The following is a 20,036-nucleotide window of genomic DNA, read 5'->3' as shown; positions in this document are numbered from 1 at the left end:
TGCTGGACCCTCACTGTAACAAAGCTGTGTGAATCAAACAACTTGGTTGTCGTAGCTAGGGATTCATTACAGCCCGTCGGAGGAGGAGGCCAGCATCGTCACCCAGCAGGCCCCCTCCAGCAGTCCCTCCAAGGCTCCAGCAGTCCCTCCCCTGGGGAAGGATCCATCGGTGAGTCTTGCACTTTGCACTCACAAGGGCGAGGGGGCGGGATGTGCCACGTCTGCCAGATGTGCTCCCAGGCACTGTGTGGGGATTCATCTCGCTCCCTGTCAAACACCAGTGATTAGCCCAAAGCCTCACAGTATCCACCAGCAGGGAGTTCCACAGGTGAACGCAACACAAGCGCCCTCCCGCCCTCCACTGGGCCAGGACACAAACTGGTGGTTACAAGACATGGAAGAGGATCCTACTCCATGGGCGGTGGGAGCAGGGGGGAACCGAGTGGGCCCAAGCCACACTACTGTGGGATCAGCTGGGCTCAGGGGTGGAGGGCATGAGGTGTGGGGACAGTGGCTGGCTTGCCAGACTGACCCATCCTTTCTTCTCTTCCCTGCATTGGGACCAAGCACAAGCCGGGGACCCTCCAGTCCGGCAGCAGCGGCACCCCCAGATACCCAACCTCACAGGCACAGGCTCCGCCACCGGGACCAGCTCCTTCGCCGGCACGTGCAGGCAGTCGAGCGAATCGAGGCCTCAATTTGTGAGCGTGTCCAGGGGGACCTTCAGTGGCGCCAGGCTTCCAGGCCCAGTGCATGTGCATGGCTGACTCCATGGCAACCCTCACAGCACACATAGCACATGCCATACATTATGGAATGGCCTTACCTCATGCCCCCCCCATCCCTCCCCTAGCACTGCCCATGCCCCCTCCTGCCCCTGCAATGCCCCCTCCTCCTGTCGCCCCTCCAATGCCCCCTCCTGCCCCTGAAATGCCCCCTCCTCCTGTTGCCCCTCCAATGCCCCCTCCTGCCCCTGAAATGCCCCCTCCTCCTGCCCACCTCCCCGTGCAGCCTGCCCCGATGTGGCCTGCCCGCATGTGCAGGTCCGCCCCCGCAGGAGCGCTCACAGGGGCCACCCCTCCCAGGAGTAGCTCCTCCTCCTCCCCCGTCCCAGTTGAAGGTCTCCTCCTCCCCCTCCCCCTTGTAAATAAAAATAGACAATTTTTCAGTTGAAAACAAAACTGTGTTGGTTAATTGTGTTACTCGAGGTAACTGTAATAAATGAATTGAGATGCCAATTAGCCAACTAAATTTAAGAGGATTACAAAATGCGGACACCAAAATCTGTATCTATCACCCGTCATCCCTTTAAGTGGTCATTGGTTTGTGGCGCATACATAAATACTGACACTTTTAAGTAAAATTTAAACCACAACTATATTAACATAGATAACAAACAAGCAAGAAAGGTTAAAAGACGCACACAAAAGAATATGTAACAAAGTCTAGACGCAGGAGACGATTGTAGTGTTACTGGCAACCTCAATCCTTTGGTCCTTCCGGGCCTTGGAAGAGGAACAGCCAGGAGATCCCTCGAAGACGACTGGAATCGGGTACGCTGACTTGAGCCTTCCGCATGAACCACGAATCCTCTTCCTGTTCTTCGGGACAGCTCGGACAGGCGATGGTGGCCTAAACTCTAGCCTAAACTAAAAGAAAAACCCTAACTACGTCCGACACACCCGACGAACAGTCACGATGACGGCCGATGTGCTTGGAACCGACGCTTTACAATTGGGGGGAAAGTAAGAGGAAGGGGGGAGGGGTAGGGGATGGGAGGGAGTCGTATGGGGAGACCCAGGCGACCCTACTATGGGGTTTGTGCGAATATGTCCATCAGGGCCTCTTTGATACGCACCCCATCCTGGTGCACCTGGCGGACGGCAGCTGCGTGGGGCTGTTCGAATGTCTGTGCCTTAGCTGCCATCCACGCAGGGAGAAAGGCCTCCCCATTCCATGCCACAATGTTGTGGAGCACGCAGCACGCGGCCAGTAGCTCCGTTGCATTCCGCTCACCCATCTCGAGACAGGTGAGCAAACACCGGAAGTGGGCTTTTAAGCGTCCGAAGGCGCGCGCCACCTGATTTCGGGCCTGGTTGAGGTGGTCATTGAACCAGACCCGGTTCTGGTCCGGCTGCCCTGTGTAGGGCCGCATTAGCCAGGGCAGCAGGGGGTAGGCCGTGTCCCTGATGATGCAGATGGGCACAGGCACATCCCCGAGAGTCAAGTCCCGCCGGGGGATGTAGGTGCCCGTCTCCAGCCTGCAAAAGAGTCTGAAGTTGTGGAGGATGCAGGTGTCATGTGCCCTGCTGGACCAGCCAATGTAAAAGTCCAGAAAGCGGACCCGGTGATCCACAAGGGCTTGGAGAACAATCGAGCAGTACCCCTTCCTGTTCGTGAAATGGGCTGCTCGATGCTCCGGGGCCTGGACGGGGATGTGGGTTGCGTTCAGGGCTCCCCCGCAGTTGGGGAACCCGAGAGCAGTGAACCCGGCCAGTGTAGCGTCCACGTTGCGCACGCAGATGACTCTTGGGAGCATGGATGCCCTGCAGAAGGGTGCAGAAAAACGCCTGGGTGACCCAGCCTGGAGTCTTGGCTGCCCCTGGGCATGGAGTGCAGCACCCTCCCCGCACCCCAGTCCCCTGGGACTTACCTCTATCACGACGACACCGACGGTGGATCTTCCCACCCCGAATTTCTGTGCCACTGATCGGTAGCTGTCCGGGGTGGCCAGCTTCCACAGCGCGATGGCAACCCTCTTGTTGATGGGGATGGGTGCCCACAGCAGGGTGCGCGGTGGTGAGCCAGGCGCACAAGTCCAGGAACATCCGCTTTCACATGCGGAAATTCCGGAGCCATTGCTGGTCGTCCCATTGCCCGATGACCAGCCGGACCCACCAGTCCATACTCCAGTCTCCAGACTGGCCTCGCCACGGTGGGGTGCTGATGCCGCAGGGAAGCCATGGCCTCCCTGGTGAGGGAGTCGAAGGCGATCTCTGACTCCTGGTCGTGGAACACAAGGGCACCGGCCTGGAGCACGAGCTGCAGGCACTCGAAAATGGCCGACAGGGCCAGAGCAGGCACATGGCCACCCACGGGTCCATGGCAGACAGAGCAGGGCACAAGAAACCCAAATCAGGAAAAAGCAGAAGGGGGCAAAAGGGTGGTGTCCCCAAAAGTCAGAGGGCAACCACCAAACCTGCTATGGCTGTCAGTCCCTGCCAGAGGTCCCAACGCACAGAGCAGGAGACAAACGGCTGTCGGGAGAGACCCCTTTAAGCACGTGTCTGAACGGAGCTCCAGCCCCGCCCCCGGAAAGGTCTGGTGGCCTTTTGCCCTCTTCAAAATGGTTCCGGGTTCCTACTTTTGCGCAAAAGTGCGCCGCCAATCTAGACGCGCTTTTCCGCAAAAGCGCATTGTTATAACGGTAACTCCGGGACCAATCTAGACGCGCTTTTCCGGAAATACTTTTAACAGAAAACCTTTTCCGTTAAAAGTATTCCCGGAAAATCATGCCAGTGTAAACGTAGCCTTAATGTCTACCACTAGCTACTGCTCAGAAGTGAGAGACTTCACATGCTCCCCATCCTTAGGCCCTGACTGACCCAGGGGCATCAGGAGGAAGCACATGAAGTCTCTTCCCACTGCCAGGGGCTCAGGTACCTAGAGGGAACAGCCAGCTCTTGGGAACAATTGCGGGTGCAAAGACTTGATGTGCTCCTTCCCCACAGAGCTATCAGGATTTATTGGTGGGGAAACGGGATGTGTCCTGGCCCTGCCCCTTCCAGGGCAGCTCGGGGCCACTTCAAAAATTTCTGATGTGGCCCCCGGTCAAAAATTATTGCTAACTCCTGGGCTAGATGAACCTTTGGTCTGACCCAGTGTGGCTGGTAGGGGTGTCAGAATTAAACCATAAAACCATTTTTTAGCATAGAGTTTTGTTGAACGCCATTCTTACTCATCCTGCCTAATTAGCATTGATGGACCAATCCTCCATGAATTTATCTAGCTCTTTTTTTTTAACCCTGTTAAAGTCTTGGCCTTCACAATATATTCTGGCAGGGAGTTCCACAGGGTGACTGGGCGTTGCATGAAGAAATACTTCCTTTCGCCTGTTTTCAACCTGCTACTTGTTAATTTTATTTGGTGACCTCTAGTTCTTGTCTTATGGGAACAAGTAAATGACTTTTTCCTTGCTCCTTTTTTCCACACCAGTCATGATTTGATGATCCTCTGTCGTATCTCCAGATACCCCTTCTCCTCTTAGAGGACAATTCCCAGTCTTGTTAATCTCTCTCCATATGGCAGCTAGGGATAGAAGTGACTAGTGGACTAGAGGATGAACATAAGCTTATCGGATAGTCGACTAGTGATGCAGCAAGGGTGGGGGAGCAAGAGCCAGTGCTGGGGAGAGAGAACTGGCTTAAAAGCTGGCTCTTTCCAGTCCTGTTTCCATGGAGGACAGGGGAGGTAGAGACACAGCGGGAAACAGAGGAAGCGGGGACTGAAACAGTCTCCACTCCCGCTGCTTCTGCTGTGATTCTGCTTTTGAAACGTACAAGAGCCCCAGCAGGGGGACTGTTCTCAAGAGAGCTGAAAGCAGTAAAATGATACAAAATTAAATACTAAAAGACGTTCTCTTAATTTTCATGCATCCCAACTTCTCCAGTCAGATTTTTAACATTCTAAATGTGCACAACCATGTTTTACTTGTAGGCTTATTTTTGTTCAAATTGGTTTAATTCATTCTGCTGTTCTAGTACATTCCAATATATTCACATCCAGTGCTTTTTTTGTGACGATAGGCCCCGGTACTTTAATTGAATGGGATTCCCCTCTGTCATACCAGCACCTATTTCCTGAGGAGGCTTGGCTCCCAAACTTTTCGCTCAACAACTTTTCCATTTTGTGTTTTTCCCCTTTTTCTTTCTCTCAACAACTTTGAACTTGGAGTACCGGCACCTCTTTTCTTACAAAAAAAACACCGTTAATGACTATTGGTCCCCAGCTTTTCCTTTCCCTTATTTGAATGCTGATCTGGTAAAACATGAGTTGACTTGTTTCAGTTCAGTATGGATTAGATAATATAAAAATGTCTTTAATAAAGCCGAAGACACCTATGATTATTTTGACCTGTAGTTTTAATGCTGTACGGGCCTAATTCCATTTCAGGTAACTGAAATATGTTCTAGTATAAAATGTCATCCCAAGTAGAGCTTCCTGTGTTGTCTGTCTTATCCAAGCAATTGAGAGAGCTATTACGTGGTGCTACAAAGTGGCATTGAATAACGTATCTCCTATATTGGTTTGTTTTAATGTGCATTAAAAAGATTATTGCAAGAAAATACCCCTGTGGAGGAGTGTTCACTTTGAGGAGGATGTATACATCCTCTTTTTAGCACTGGTTTGATTATATAAATTTTAATGATAGGACCACTATGTTGGGGCATATGGAAACAATTTACTTACCTAAAAGTTGTTGAGCAAACCAAGCAAACAAAAAGGACAAGGAAAAGAAGTTAAGGAAAACAAACAAACAAACAGGTTTTCCTTTTATCAGGAGAGCCGGCATTGTCCTTTTCAGGGCAGCCATTTTGAACTCTGTTTAAATTTAACATCCCTAACTCCCTCTCTCTCCCTGTAGCTCTGAGGCCCTGCATCTTCCAGGGGGCCAAAAACCGGCCTGTGACCACATATTAAAATTCCTGAAGTGACCCCCCACACAGTGAAAATTATTGTCCACCCTTGGGTTAGGTGATTGGGCTTTCCTGGCCATACAATCTGCCAAGTACATGTGGCACTGAGCAGCCTCTGATGATTCCATGTGCAGCCTGCTTGATTCCTAGAACTAACATTGAGTGAGTAGGGGTAATGCAGGGGGGAGAGGCTCAAAGATGCAGAGGGGCTGGCCAGGGGCAGGACAGGGTGTGGCAGTGACATCACAAGGCCCTTTTCGTCATCTCCGCTCATTGGTTAAAGGACATTGACAGGTGGTGAACTCACAGAGAGTCCATGACAATGGCCAGGTATGACAGGATGCGGGGCTGGGGCAATTTCAGACTCCTGTAGCTTTGTGGCCAGGAGTCATCTCAAGGTCTGCTCTTCTTACCTTGAGCGCTCCATGATCACGAAGAGGAATCTTCCTGGAATTTTCTACAAATCCAATTCTGAGAAAAGAGACACATCTCTGCGGAGAAGGTAAGAGCCTATGATAGATTTGGTGCTGATGCTGCCTGACCTATCGGGAACCCTTCTTTTCCCTCCTAGGCTTTTTGTTCCTTTCCACTGGGGAGAGTGGAATTTGTGTCTTTTGTTTCCCTTTTCCCATAGCTTCCTGCCCTGCCAGAGTCTCACTGTTGAGTGGATGAGATAGTGATAGGGAGAAGACTCAGGACTTTGTACTTAGCTTCTATGAAAGTATTTTTAGGGACAAGCTGTGGTTGAAACATTTTTTCCAACTTCAGCTATTAAGCCATAACAAGACTATGAGGATCCTGAAGCCAGAGTAGACAGCCTAGGTCCTAGATTTTAGGTGGCTGAAAGTTCTTTGTTTCCCTCTCTCCACCAGCAGTAGCTCTGTCTCCTCCAGAGTTAGCTTAAAGAAGCATGTCCTCATGTGCATATTGAGTCAGATCTTTGGGAGATGGTTGCATGTTCTATTAAATAAACACCATGGTGGTTACATTTTTACACTGTTGTGTGCTCACCCTTTGGAAACAGGCTTGCATAATATTTCTGTGGAGGATTGGCCTGTGTTCAACCACTTGCTGCTGTGGATAGTCGTGTTATAACAATAATGCAGCTAGTTTTGTGGCCTACTTGAATAACTCTTTTTCTAAGTATTTTTCTTTCTGTCCTGTGGGAGATCTTATCTATGCTCACTGTGTACCCTTAGCACTGGCAATATCATGTTTAACATAACTGTAGTCACAGTGTCTCAGGGTTGGAAATTGTTTTATGTAGATTTCTAAACTTGCCCCGTGGTCAAGCAGCATAAGAAAAAGCACGTACTGGTTTCTCTTCTTAGCCATCCATTCAGTTGGCTGGATTTGAATATTGGAATTATTGTGGGAAAGCTAGCTTAATGAATAAGATTTTGCTGTGAAAGTAGTGATGTGAGTTATTCCTTCTTTGGGTAAAGAATCTACTTCTCCAAAATCTCATTTCGATTGTTGCATTGAGCCTGTTTGATATTGCAGTTACGCAGCACGTGGCAGCTCCCTCTAACAAGTTTAATTGGTAGAGGCTAAGATTGAGGAACAAAAGAAAGCAGATCTTGACAGACTCTTTAAAAGAGGCTGTTGGCTCTGGGTGGAAGGAGGTGTGAATGAGGCCACATGGACTAATCACCATCAAAAGATGTCAAGTGGCAATGACTGTTTTAAAATGTAAAAAGCAGTTCCCCTGTGCACCAAGGAGTGCAGTGTAAGAGCAGTAGTATGTGCCCTGAGGGGCTGAAAATACTGGTCGGTGCCAGAGTATTAGCAGCTAAACTACAAGTCCCTCTAATATTTCAGAGCTGTAAATGCCCCAGCCTTGCTCAAACTGCCTGTAGAGTTTGTTCTTGTAAATGTTTCCGGGATTATCTTTTGACATCTCTTGCTCTGTCTGACTTGTCTCCCCTTGGAGTACTGTTTTAACCCATCCCTTCTTTTTCAGTGGTGTTCAAACTCCGGAACAGGGGACGTCGCAGCAGCCCTCTCGGGTGTCGTCGTCACAGTTCTTCCGGGTGACAGTGCTGCTGCCCTCAGGTGGTGGCATTGAAGCTTGCCCGGAGAAGAGTGCCACAGCCCTCCCAGGTGTTGGCATCCCTGCCTTCCCAAAGGACCTCCTGGGTGAGCGCTTCCACGGCTCCGCCGCCCGCTCCTCCTCCCCCCACATCCACTGCTCCGGCTCAGCCCTGCTACCGTCACCTGTCTACCTTATTGAGCCAGGGACTCCGCCGGTTGCAGCTGGCTTCTGAGTCAGCGGGCGGAACACAGGGGTCACGCGGCACCACCATGCCCCTACCACCCATCCAGCCTCCCGCTGCTGCAGCCTCTGGCTCTGCCACCACCCGTGTGCAGCCTAAGAGTCAGGTGGCTCCGAAGAATCGAGCACCGCCACCCAGGGAGAGGAATCCGCGGGGGGTGCCCCAGGCAGAGACCGGCCCCTTGCCCAACCCCCGCCTCTGCGCCTCCCTGCAGCAGCAGCAGCAGCAACAACAACTGTTACAGCCGCAGCCACCGCAGCAGCCACAGAGGTCAAGCCCGACCCGTACCCGCGGCCACTCCATCAAGAACCCAGGTGCAGCGGCGAGGAGGGAGCCGAAGGCAACAGTCCCAGCGAAGCAGTACAACATCATCCTCACGGCCGACGCGACCAGACTGCTGATGCGACGCCATCTGGAGAAACAGTGGGGGTTCAAGAATCCCATCGGCGACACTGGGCTACTGCCAGGTTCCCACAGCACGGCCGGCCTAAACCTGACCTCGATCATTAAGATCTCCCTGCTGAACGAGAAGAATCGCTACGATGACGAGGAGTACGTGGAGGATCCGGCGCCGGGAGTCGTGGACCAGGAACTGGTGCGTAGGTGCATGGAGTGGCTACGTGGGGTGGAGGAAGCGAAGAGAGAGAGCAAGCTGGAAACTCTGCCCCACCTGTATGACCCCTGAGACAGCTCCTCGTGGCAATAGCAGAGGAAGGATCCACTGATTTTGTGTATTTGCACATAAAGAAACGTTTTTTATTTATCTGAATAAATAATTAAAGCCTTTTGTGTTGCAACAGCAGATCCTTGGGAATTGTGAACCGGACTGTTCATCTGTTGCAGGCATCTGATTTTATTCAGTTCTGGGTTTGAAAGAGAAACAGTGACTACAGAAAGATAAGGGTGGGCCAATTAAGAGCCGGAGAATGCACAGGTTATGTTGGATAACCTTAATTTCCTTCCTAGACTAAAATGTCTGGGAGATAGATAGCTCTTACCCGGACATACAGTTTGGGCAAGGGGTGGGTGGGAGAGGAAGGCATTGTGCATCATCAGTATGTAAATGGTGTAACACAGGGCTACTCAACATGCCATCCGTGGGCCAACCCGTTTATTTGTGGCCTGTGGTGCAGTTTGGGTTTATGTGGGGCTCAACATGCAAACCACAAGTGGGAGCCTAAACAAAAAAGTAGTCAATATAATGGTCTTCTCTTGGTATGCGTTTTAGTAGTTAAATTCCTGGGACTGTCATTGCTCATTAAAAGTGCATATGGGTGGAAATAGAGTAAATATTACATTTTATAAATATCAGCAGAACTGACTAAAATAGGGCCTGCATGTTGTGTAGTCTTGCCTTAATCTTTTTGTTCCTGCCTGTCAGTTTGAGAGACGCTATTTGCATATGTATATGCAACCACACTTAATTTGGGGCCCTAGGCATGTGCTGTGAGTATCACTGTGGCCTCCAGGGCTTCCAAATTTGAGTAGCTCCCATCTAACTCTATCACTGCATGTCTAAATTAAACACTTTCCAATATGTTAAAAGGGATCTGTCCTGGTAAAAAAATCCGACAGTTTAAAGTTGCTACCCACTAATCATACTGTAGTTTTAGTGAGAACCTTTTCTCTGTGTGCCATGTTGTTCAAAAACCTAAAGTCACAGCAGAACAGTATTTAATTTAAAAAATGCTTAAATTTGACACTTTACGCTTAGGTCTGAACAAAGACATTAATTATCTTACCCATTACAAAGATACCTTCCCCAATTATCACCTCTAATATGATTAGCTCATGGACATTTACCTCCCCCACTCATCCCGCTTCTGTTCTGAAATTTGATTTGTCCTTTTCGTATGTGTTCATTTTTTTATAGTATCCTTTGATATATATGATCATGCCTATTTTCTTCCACTATTTGTTCTGAGGAAGTGGGTCTGGCCCATGAAAGCTCGTCACCTAATAAACCATCTTGTTAGTCTTTAAAGTGCTACATAGTCCTGTTTTTTGTTTCAGTAAAATAGAGTGGGTGAAATCCTGGCAGTGCTGGCATTAGGCATAAGCAATCCACGCAGATTGAGCAGCTCAAGGGGGCTCCCTATTTGCTTTCTTAGTGTTGGAGGTGTTGGGGAAATCTCGCTCCCCTGGGGTACAGAGCCCCCAGAAGGGTCCGAGGCTGGAGGTCAAAGCAGTGAGGCAGGAGAGAAATGTAGATGGAAAACCTTATTATGCATGCAGGCTGACAGCTACCAGAGTGAGAGCAGCAGCAGCAGCCCTGAGAGACAGGTTCAGGGATCCTTTAGACAGTATGTTCAGACAGTTTAGTTGTTGACTGTTTTCTTTAACATTGCAAAGTCTCAGCAGAAGTACTCTGAGAGGTTTCTGTTCACACCAGAAGTGCTAGAAGTAAGTTTGCAGTACAAAGGCAAATGAGAACCTGAGTGAGGAGCCTACAAGGCAAACTGTGACAAAGATAAGGGTTTACATGACAATTTGTAACAGACTAGGAGTCTTCATGAAGTTGAGATCGGAGGCATTGTAAGGGTCTTGATTAGAGTTAAGATGATTTCTCTCTGTTACAGGGAGAGAGGCCTGGAAAACTTTTAACCCTTACAGCAGTTATCTTTGAGAGAGTTTTGATTTCCTGCACAGTCCCCACTTAGACACAATTGGAGTTATTTGATTTTTCTCCCACAATTCCCCCCTTTAATACTCCTATTGGAGTATTACTCAAAGTTTATTCTGGACATTCTTAGGTATTCTTCTTTTGCTAGGATGAATTCTCATCTTAGAGGGAGGTTTTCTTTATCAACTGGGTAAATGACCCACTGCCCATTTCCTGGATTTAACCATACTCTACGATAGCAGGTATTTTCTGGGATCCACCCCAGATCTTTACCAGTGCCAATTCTGCTTTCAAAACACAACGGAAACATGGTCCCTGGTGGATGTAATGTTTGAGTTAGGGGAATCCCTGAGGCAATCAGATTTTTATGCCAAATCTGCCTGTTCCCCCCCTGACTATGTACTCCTGGTACAACGTTATCATTCTGGACATCTACCCACTCCCGCTCTCCTGTAGAATACTGACTACCAGTAAATCTGAATTTTAGGGGTCTGGTCCACAGGGAGGCAGGAGTTGGGATAAACTGTAATGGTAAAAGGCCTTTAGTGCCTGTGATAAGCTGTTCATATATCCAACAGTCACTTGCATTGGTGAGGGACACAGCCTTCTGCAGGGCTTCCCGATAAGGGTGGGGAAAGTTATATACTAAGGCTACTCTGACTACTCAAAGAGGGAAAACAATCCTCATCCTATTATAGTATTTTAAATCTCTAAAGTAGAAAGGATAATAATAATATAGTAATTAGCTAGCACCTAGCAAAGCAGTCTCTTTAACTAAGCTTAATCAGTTAGTATTGTTTGGCTTGCCTCTGCAGGCACTCTTCGAGATTTCATAGTCTCTCAGTTCACTCAATACTGGAAAGGATTCCCCTTTGTGAGAGTTACAGGGCGCCAGACTCACCTGTAGGTCTTTGCTGGCACAGTCCTACCTCTCAGGCTGTACCTTAAAGCTCCTGGTGGAGGCCGGTTTGGTAACAGTCTGGTTTGAGAGTCTGCCGCCTCGGTCCGCTGAACTTCATCCTCAGGTGATTCCTCCGGGGAGGGTCCTGGGTGACGGGGTCAGTCAGCTCTGTTGGAGCTGCAGTTCAGCGTACGTGACTTGCGTGGATCCACGAGGGGCGCTCCTTCACCTTTACGGCTGTGTGGGTGACGAGCAGCCATTGGAACTGTCCTTCCCACCGGGCTGCCAGGCAGTTCTTTCTGCGATGTTCCTTCACAAACACGTAGTCGCCTGGTTGGATGTTGTGGCACAGTACATCAGTAGGTACTGGGAGGGCTTCCTTCACCTGCAGGTGCAAGCTTTCCTAACCGTCACTTTATGTCTAGGTTTCTTCTTTCTGTGTGGCCGCTAGCCTGTGGGTCTCCTCCTGCAACATTAAACTGCTTACAAATCACACATGAATTAGATACCCTTGCAGCTTCTAGGTGCACGCCTGGGGCGTACCATTGTTTTAGGATCTGTGAGGCCACCCCCCTTTTGCTCATGTGTGTCATCCGATGAGACACCTGAGCAAGCTGCCGTGTGAGAGATCTTGGGGCGACCGGGCGGCCATCAGGTGCAACCATTATCCCAGCTGGGGATAAGGAGCAGCCTGCTTTCTCCCAAAGGGTTTTCTCCGCAGGTTGAGCAGCTTGCTGTAGTTCTATCAGTTCCTGCAAAGAAACAGGGAGAGAAAGAGAGACCAGAATCTGAAAGGGAACCAGAGATCCGTGTGCTGCTGCATGTCTGGCCACTGCATCAGCACTCCCATTACCCAGAGAAACAGGATCAGTGGCACCTGTGTGGGCCGGGCAATGGGTAATAGAGAGGGATGTGGGTAGCTAAATGGCATCAAGGAGTTGGGAGATAAGGGGACCATGAGAGATAGAGGAGCCAGAAGAGGTAAGGAAACCTCGTTGTTTCCAAATTTGTCCTGTGGCATGACAGACAGAGAAAGCACACTTTGGCTGTCTCTAAACTACATGCCTCTGTCAGCAGAGGCATGTAGATTAGACAGATAGGCAAAGGCAAAGGCAAATGAAGCCGCGATTTAAATGATCGCGGCTTCATTTACATTTACATGGCTGCCGCGCTGAGCCGACAAACAGCTGATCAGCTGTTTGTTGGCTCACGCGCTAGTCTGTACATTCCCCCTGTCGACATCAAAGCCCTTTGTCGGCAGCCCCGTTATTCCTCGTGGGATGAGGTTTACCGGGGCTGCCGACAAAGGGCTTTGATGTCGACAGGGGGAACGTCCAGACTAGCGCACGAGCCGACAAACAGCTGATCAGCTGTTTGTTGGCTCACGCGCTAGTCTGTACATTCCCCCTGTCGACATCAAAGCCCTTTGTCGGCAGCCCCGTTATTCCTCGTGGGATGAGGTTTACCGGGGCTGCCGACAAAGGGCTTTGATGTCGACAGGGGGAACGTCCAGACTAGCGCGCGAGCCGACAAACAGCTGATCAGCTGTTTGTCGGCTCAGCGCGGCAGCCATGTAAATGTAAATGAAGCCGCGATCATTTAAATCGCGGCTTCATTTGCCTTTTCTGAACAAACAAATCTACATGCCTCTGCCGACAGAGACATGTAGTTTAGACGTACCCTTTGAGTCAGTATAAATAGCAGCAGACTGTCCGGAAATTAAAGTGATGAGCTCAGCAGCCTGAGCTGATTTGATTCTTGGAAGAGAAAAGGCCTCTAAAACATCATTACCTGAGACCACTTCATATCCAGCCTCTAGCTTACCAACTGAATTTCTTTTACATGAGCCATCAGTATACAATACAAGATCTGCATTTTCCAGCGGCTGATCAGACAAATCTTGGCGAGGCTTCACACAGTGCTCAAGCAATTCTTCACGGGTATGGGTATGTGGTTCACCGTCAGAGGGTAAAGGAAAAAGAGTAGCTGAGTTAAGTACATTACATCTTTGAATTACCACATTTGGGGAAGAGGGGATAACATTCTCATACCGGGTTTGTCTCTGAAGAGACAGGTGCTGGGTGCGGTGTCGCTGTAAGAGAGCAGAGACAGCATGAGGGACCTGTAAGATAATGCTGTGGCCCAATGTGACAGGTTGGGCTTTTTCAAGTAATTCAGCAGTAGCTGCAACTGCCATCAGGCAAGGTGGGAACCCACGGGCTACTGAGTCCAGTGTTGCAGAAAAATAAGCTACTGGACGAGGTGTGGGTCCAAGGGGTTGACAGAGAACTCCAGCTGCAATTCCATCCTGCACATGACAAAACAGAGTAAAGGGCTTGCTATAATTAGGTAAGCCCAGAGTGGGGGTCTGTGAGAGAAGAGTTTTAAGGGAAAGGAAAGCAGATTCACATTGGGGACCAGGTCACTGGGTCAGGAGCTGAGTCTATGAATAGAATAGTAAGGGGTCTGGTGAGTCCAGAAAAGTTAGGAATCCATTGTCCGCAATATCCTGCATCACCCAGATATTTGTGTACCTGACATTTGGCTAAAGGGCAATGAATGGAAAGAACTTGTGAGATTTGCTCAGGTGTTAACTGGCAGCCATCTCCTGAAAGTAAATGTCCCAAGTACTGAACTCTTTGTTTTACAAACTGCAATTTGGCTTTGGAAGCCTTGGGAGCCTTTTCAGCATGACACTTTAACACATACAAGGTATCAGTTTTACACCCTTTCTCAGTTTTGCTAGCAATTAACACATTATCAACATACTGAACCAACACAGAGCTGCAGGGAAGAGGGATAGAATTAAGGTCAGCTTTTTTAAAAACTGAGAAAACAGAGTGGGGCTTTCACAATAACTTTGGGGAAAACATGTCCAGGTTAATTGACAACCCTGAAATGAAAAGGCAAAGAGAAATTGGGAATTCTTATGTGCTGGAATAGAAAAGAAGGCAGAACATAAATCTATTACAGAAAACCATTTAGAAGTGTGTGGAATAGAGGAAAGAATAGTAGCAGGGTTAGGTACTACTGGAAATCTAGGGATTGCAAACTTCTTAATGGCTCTTAGGTCTTGTATAAATCTATAGATTTGCTGTCAAATTTTTCCTCCTTTTTCACTAGTAGTATAGGTGTATTACATGGTGAAGTTGTATAAACAAGTATCCCTTGTTCAAGGAGGGAAGAGATTACAGGCTTAATGCCCTCTTGTGCCTCCCTAGACAATAGATACAGGGGTACCCTTGAGAAAGGCTTGTTGTGTCTGTATGGGTACGTCTACACTACAGCGCTAGTTCGAACTAACTTAGTTCGAATTAGTTAATTCGAACTAAGCTAATTCGAACTAACGCGTCTAGAACTAAAAAGTAGGAATAAAGTAGGAATAAGACCCTCCGGAAAAGGGCACTTTTTCCGGAGGATCGGGGCCAGTGTAGACGCTCTTTTTCCGGCTTTTTTAAAAGCCGGAAAAAAGCGGCGGACATTTTTATTTAAATGCCGCGGGGGATATTTAAATCCCCCGCGGATTTCCCTACGACGACTGCTGAAATTTACATGCCCCTTCCGGAAAAGGGGCCAGTGTAGACGTAGCCGAGTAGTATAGGTGTATTACATGGTGAAGTTGTATAAACAAGTATCCCTTGTTCAAGGAGGGAAGAGATTACAGGCTTAATGCCCTCTTGTGCCTCCCTAGACAATAGATACAGGGGTACCCTTGAGAAAGGCTTGTTGTGTCTGTATGTTATTTGCACTGGTGTGGCAGAGGCTAGCAACCCCACTTCATTCACATGGGCTGCCCACAATGTCTCTGGGACATCTGAGAGGTCCAGGAGGGGTGTATGTCCTGAGGTCTCATCAGATTCCTCTGGGTATGTCTACACTACAGCGCTAGTTCGAACTAACTTAGTTCGAATTAGTTAATTCGAACTAAGCTAATTCGAACTAACGCGTCTAGAACTAAAAACTAGTTCGAATTAGCGTTTTGCTAATTCGAGCTAGCAAGTCCACATTGAGTGGACTCTGAACAGGGCTTAAGGATGGCCGGAAGCAGTGCCAGCAGGGCATAAGAGGAGGACTTAGAGCATGGAGATGCTGTCTCAGGCTAGCCGAGGGCTGCGCTTAAAGGGTCCCGACCCCCACCCCGGACAGACAGTTCTAAGGGGTGCCCCGCTTGCAAAGAAGTTCTGGCTTGGAGTGCCCGGAGTACCCACACTGGGCACATCACACCACTCGGCCATCAGCCCGGCTGCACTTGCCGCAGGCTGCCATCTGGGGAGAGGGGGCAATTGGGGGGGCTGCAGGAGAGCTTCCACCCCCAGAAGCCCACAGAGCCAGCCCAGTCCTCCCCATCGGGGGCTCGTACCCCATTCCTCCCTCACCCCCTTCCACTTATCCTTCCTTAGCCCCCCTTATTATTGATGTACAAAATAAAGATAATGTTTCTTCCAACATTGACTCTGTCTTTATTGAACAAAACTGGGGGAGACTGGGAAAAGGAGGTGGGAGAGGGGAAGAGAAAGGCTGGGAGACAGGAGGGCAACTAACATGATCAGGGGTTGGGAACAGGTCCCAGATGAAGAGAGGCTACAGAGACTGGGACTGTTCAGCTTAGAAAAGAGGAGACGGAGGGGGGACAGGATAGAGGTCTCTAAAAGCAGAGGTTGGGTGGAGAGGGTGCATTCAGAAAAGTTCTTCCTGAGTTCCCATAAAGAAGGACTAGAGGACACCAAAGGAAAGGAATGGGTAGCAGGCTTGAAACTAGTAAGAGAAAGTTGTTGTTGTTCTTGACAAAGCAAATAGTTAACCTGTGGAACTCCTTGCTGCAGGAGGCTGTGAAGGCTACAACTGGAACAGAGTTTAAAGGGAAGTGAGATCAAGTCATGGAGGTTGGGTCAATGGAGTGCTATTAGCCAGGGGGTAGGAGTGGTGTCCCTGCCCAAGGTTTGTGGAAGGCTGGAGAGGGATGGCATGAGACAAATGGCTTGGTCACTGTCTTTGGTCCATCCCCCCCAGGGTCCCTAGGATTGGCTGCTGTCGGCAGACAGGCTACTGGGCTAGATGGACCTTTGGTCTGACCCAGGACGGCCATTGTAAGCTCAGGGCTCAGGGTCGGGGGTCTCAGTGGACCCCCTTGATTTTCATGCACACCTGCTCCTGGGTGGCCAGGCTGGCAGCTCTCCTACCCTAGATGGCCACTTTCCTGTGTCTAGTGCGGAGATCGTGGACAAGGTCCACGATGTCCGCACTAGCCCAGGAATGTGCCCGCCTCTTGCGGTCCAGGGCAAGCTCCCGGGAGCCGCCACCCTGGTCCCGGGAAGAGGGGGTGGGCTGGGGGACATCGGGTGGGTGGCTCTGAGCCGTGCCAGGTGCAGGGTCTGCTGGCTGGGTGCTGGCAGGCTTGCACCTGGCACGGGCACCGTAGCCAGCCCGTGCCCCTTTAAGGGGTCCGGGGCCAGCAGGGGGGCATAGAGTTTCCCTGGTGTTGGCCAGAGTGGCCACCAGGGAAACCTGGGGAGGGCTAGCCTCCCACTAGTTCGAATTAAGGGGCTACACAACCCTTAATTCGAACTAGCTAGTTCGAACTAGGCTTAATCCTCGTAAAATGAGGTTTACCTAGTTCGAACTAAGCGCTCCGCTAGTTCGATTCAAATTTGAACTAGCGGAGCGCTAGTGTAGCGCCTAGGAAAGTTAGTTCGAACTAACGTCCATTAGTTCGAACTAACTTTTCAGTGTAGACATACCCTCTGAGAGTAGTAATGCCATCAAATTTGGAGCCTGATGGGGGGAAGGTCAACAAATATCCCTTCCTCTCTACTGAAGGTTTGCACCCAATTTACACCACAAGTCACGTCCCATAAGATTTACAGGAGAACAGGGAGATAACAGGAAAGAATGTTCAGCTGACAAGGGTCCAAAGGAGGTGGGGGTGCAGATGGCACATCTGGGGAATCAAGCTGTTTCTTTAGAGTAGCCAATTCTTGCTGCAGCTTTTCAATAGAATCTATTTGGCTAGCCATAATGCTCTGATGCTTTTTTCTTACTGACACATCCTCCCAGAGGCACCAATATTCCATCTGGTTAGGATGTTTTTCCTCGAGGAAAACTCTAAGATAAGCAAGCTTTTCTAAGTCAAAGCTCTAGGTGCCATTTATTCTGGGAATTCCCCTGAGTACAGCCATTCCAAATGCTCGATAATTTCTTAAGTCTCCTTAGTTTCAAACCTGCCGGCAATTACCTAGCTGACTGTAAATTCTTATCATCTGAGACAAGGGAGTCCCAGGCTGTGAGAAACCTTTCCCCTCAGTCGGAGACAGATTTGAGGGAGCAATCCCACCCATGTTAGCACTGTCCTGTCCAAGGACAGCACAGGAGCCCAGCAGTACTACCCTCTCCAAGGATAGCACAGGCGTCCAGCAACACTACCCTCTCCAAGGATAGTGTGGGAGTCCACACAAACTGTCAGCTTCACTCACACTCCTTATGTGCCGGGGGAAACCGCCCTTGCTTTCAGCAGCTGTTCAGTGACACTGACAGCACCGGTGCGGCTGCGCTCCCGTTCCGGACTTCACTCACTCAAAACCATGCGCTTGGACTCGCCACCAATCAGTCAGCAACAAAATCCAACCCCTATTTGGCTATACCCAGCGTTTTCATTTTAAATCTCCCTCAAGCCTCTTCTAGAAAATTGTTGAGCAAAAGATGAGAACAGGGAGGCGGACTGGGGGATTTCAAATGGATCTCTTACCCTCCAGATGCACGCTGTAGTCCGTTCCTGTTCCCCGTCGTCAGCCTTTCCAACTGGAGTTCCAAGCCATCCCACTTCTGACACCAAACTGTTGGAGAAATCTTGCTCCCGTGGGGTACAGAGCCCCCAGAAGGGTCCGAGGCTGGAGGTCAAAGCAGTGAGGCAGGAGAGAAATCTAGAAGGAAAACTTTATTATGCATGCAGGCTGACAGCTACCAGAGTGAGAGCAGCAGCAGCAGCCCTGAGAGACAGGTTCAGGGATCCTTTAGACAGTATGTTCAGACAGTTTAGTTGTTGATTGTTTTCTTTAACATATCAAAGTCTCAGCAGAAGTAAAATGCAGGACAATGTAGCACTTTAAAGACTAACAAGATGGTTTATTAGATGATGAGCTTTCGTGGGCCAGACCCACTTCCTCAGATCAAATAGTGGAAGAAAGTAGTCACAACCATATATACCAAAGGATACAATTTAAAAAAATGAACAAATATGAAAAGGACAAATCACATTGCAGAACAGAAGGGGGATGCGGGGGGGTGGGAAGGGGGAGGAAGGAAGGTAAGTGTCTGTGAATTGCTGATATTAAAGGTAGGGAGAGTGGGATGTTTGTGAGTTAATGGTATTACAGGTGATAATTGGGGAAACTGTCTTGGTAATGGGTGAGAAAGTTCAAAGACTTGTTAAGTCCTTGTTGGTCTTTGTAGCAGAAAAGGTCTTTTACATCTGCACTTGAAAGGGAATCCTCTGAACTGTCATTCATGTTAAAATTCGACACTTGCCAACAAGGACTTAACAAGTCTTTGAACTTTCTCACCCATTACCAAGACAGTTTCCCCAATTATCACCTGTAATACCATTAACTCACAAACATCCCACTCTCCCTACCTTTAATATCAGCAATTCACAGACACTTACCTTCCTTCCTCCCCCTTCCCACCCCCCCGCATCCCCCTTCTGTTCTGCAATGTGATTTGTCCTTTTCATATTTGTTCATTTTTTTTAATTGTATCCTTTGGTATATATGGTTGTGACTACTTTCTTCCACTATTTGATCTGAGGAAGTGGGTCTGGCCCACGAAAGCTCATCATCTAATAAACCATCTTGTTAGTCTTTAAAGTGCTACATTGTCCTGCATTTTGCTTCAACTACCCCAGACTAACACGGCTACATTTCTATCACTATTCAGCAGAAGTACTCTGAGAGGTTTCTGTTCACACCAGAAGTGCTAGAAGTAAGTTTACAGTACAAAGGCACATGAGAACCTCAGTGAGGAGCCTACAAGGCAAACTGTGACAAAGATAAGGATTTACATGACAAATTGTGACAGACTAGGAGTCTTTATGAAGTTGAGATAGGAAACATTGTAAGGGTCTTGATTAGAGTTAAGATGATTTCTCTCTGATACAGGGAGAGAGGCCTGGAAAATTTTTTAACCCTTACAGCAGTTTTCTTTAAGAGAGTTTTGATTTCCTGCACAGTCCCCCCTTAGACAAAATTGGAGTTATTTGATATTTCTCCCACAATGGCTCCTAAAATACTCTTCCTGTGGAGCTGCAGCAGGATTAACTCCCGGGGCCGGCATGAGCTGGAACTGAGCTGGGCTGCCTGTCCGCCAGCTCCTAAAATTCTTTTAATGCATAATCGTAGCGGGGGTAGCTCCCGGGACCCAGCGCCAGCAAGAACTGAGCCAGGCTATGTACTGGGGGAGTGGGTGGGGTGCACAAGGGAGCTTCGAGAAAGGGATTGGTGTGCAGGAGGAATGGAGTCTGAGAAGGAGTTTCAGTGAAGGGGGCGATT

At 49.0% G+C, this 20,036-nt stretch overlaps 1 protein-coding gene across 1 annotated transcript; it reads left to right on the top strand.

Annotated features, from left to right (window-relative positions):
• Nucleotides 1–5,911: 5,911 nt before the first annotated feature.
• LOC102453648 (uncharacterized) lies at nt 5,912–8,970 on the top strand. The gene is made up of 2 exons (XM_075937139.1): nt 5,912–6,198; nt 7,660–8,970. Exon 2 carries the CDS (start codon nt 8,001–8,003, stop codon nt 8,655–8,657), a length of 657 nt encoding a protein of 218 aa, XP_075793254.1. The 5' UTR covers nt 5,912–6,198; nt 7,660–8,000; the 3' UTR covers nt 8,658–8,970.
• Nucleotides 8,971–20,036: the final 11,066 nt, after the last annotated feature.

Source organism: Pelodiscus sinensis, chromosome 9 (genome assembly GCF_049634645.1).
Source record: "Pelodiscus sinensis isolate JC-2024 chromosome 9, ASM4963464v1, whole genome shotgun sequence".
NCBI lineage: Eukaryota > Metazoa > Chordata > Testudines > Trionychidae > Pelodiscus > Pelodiscus sinensis.
This window is presented reverse-complemented; position numbering and strand designations above follow the sequence as displayed.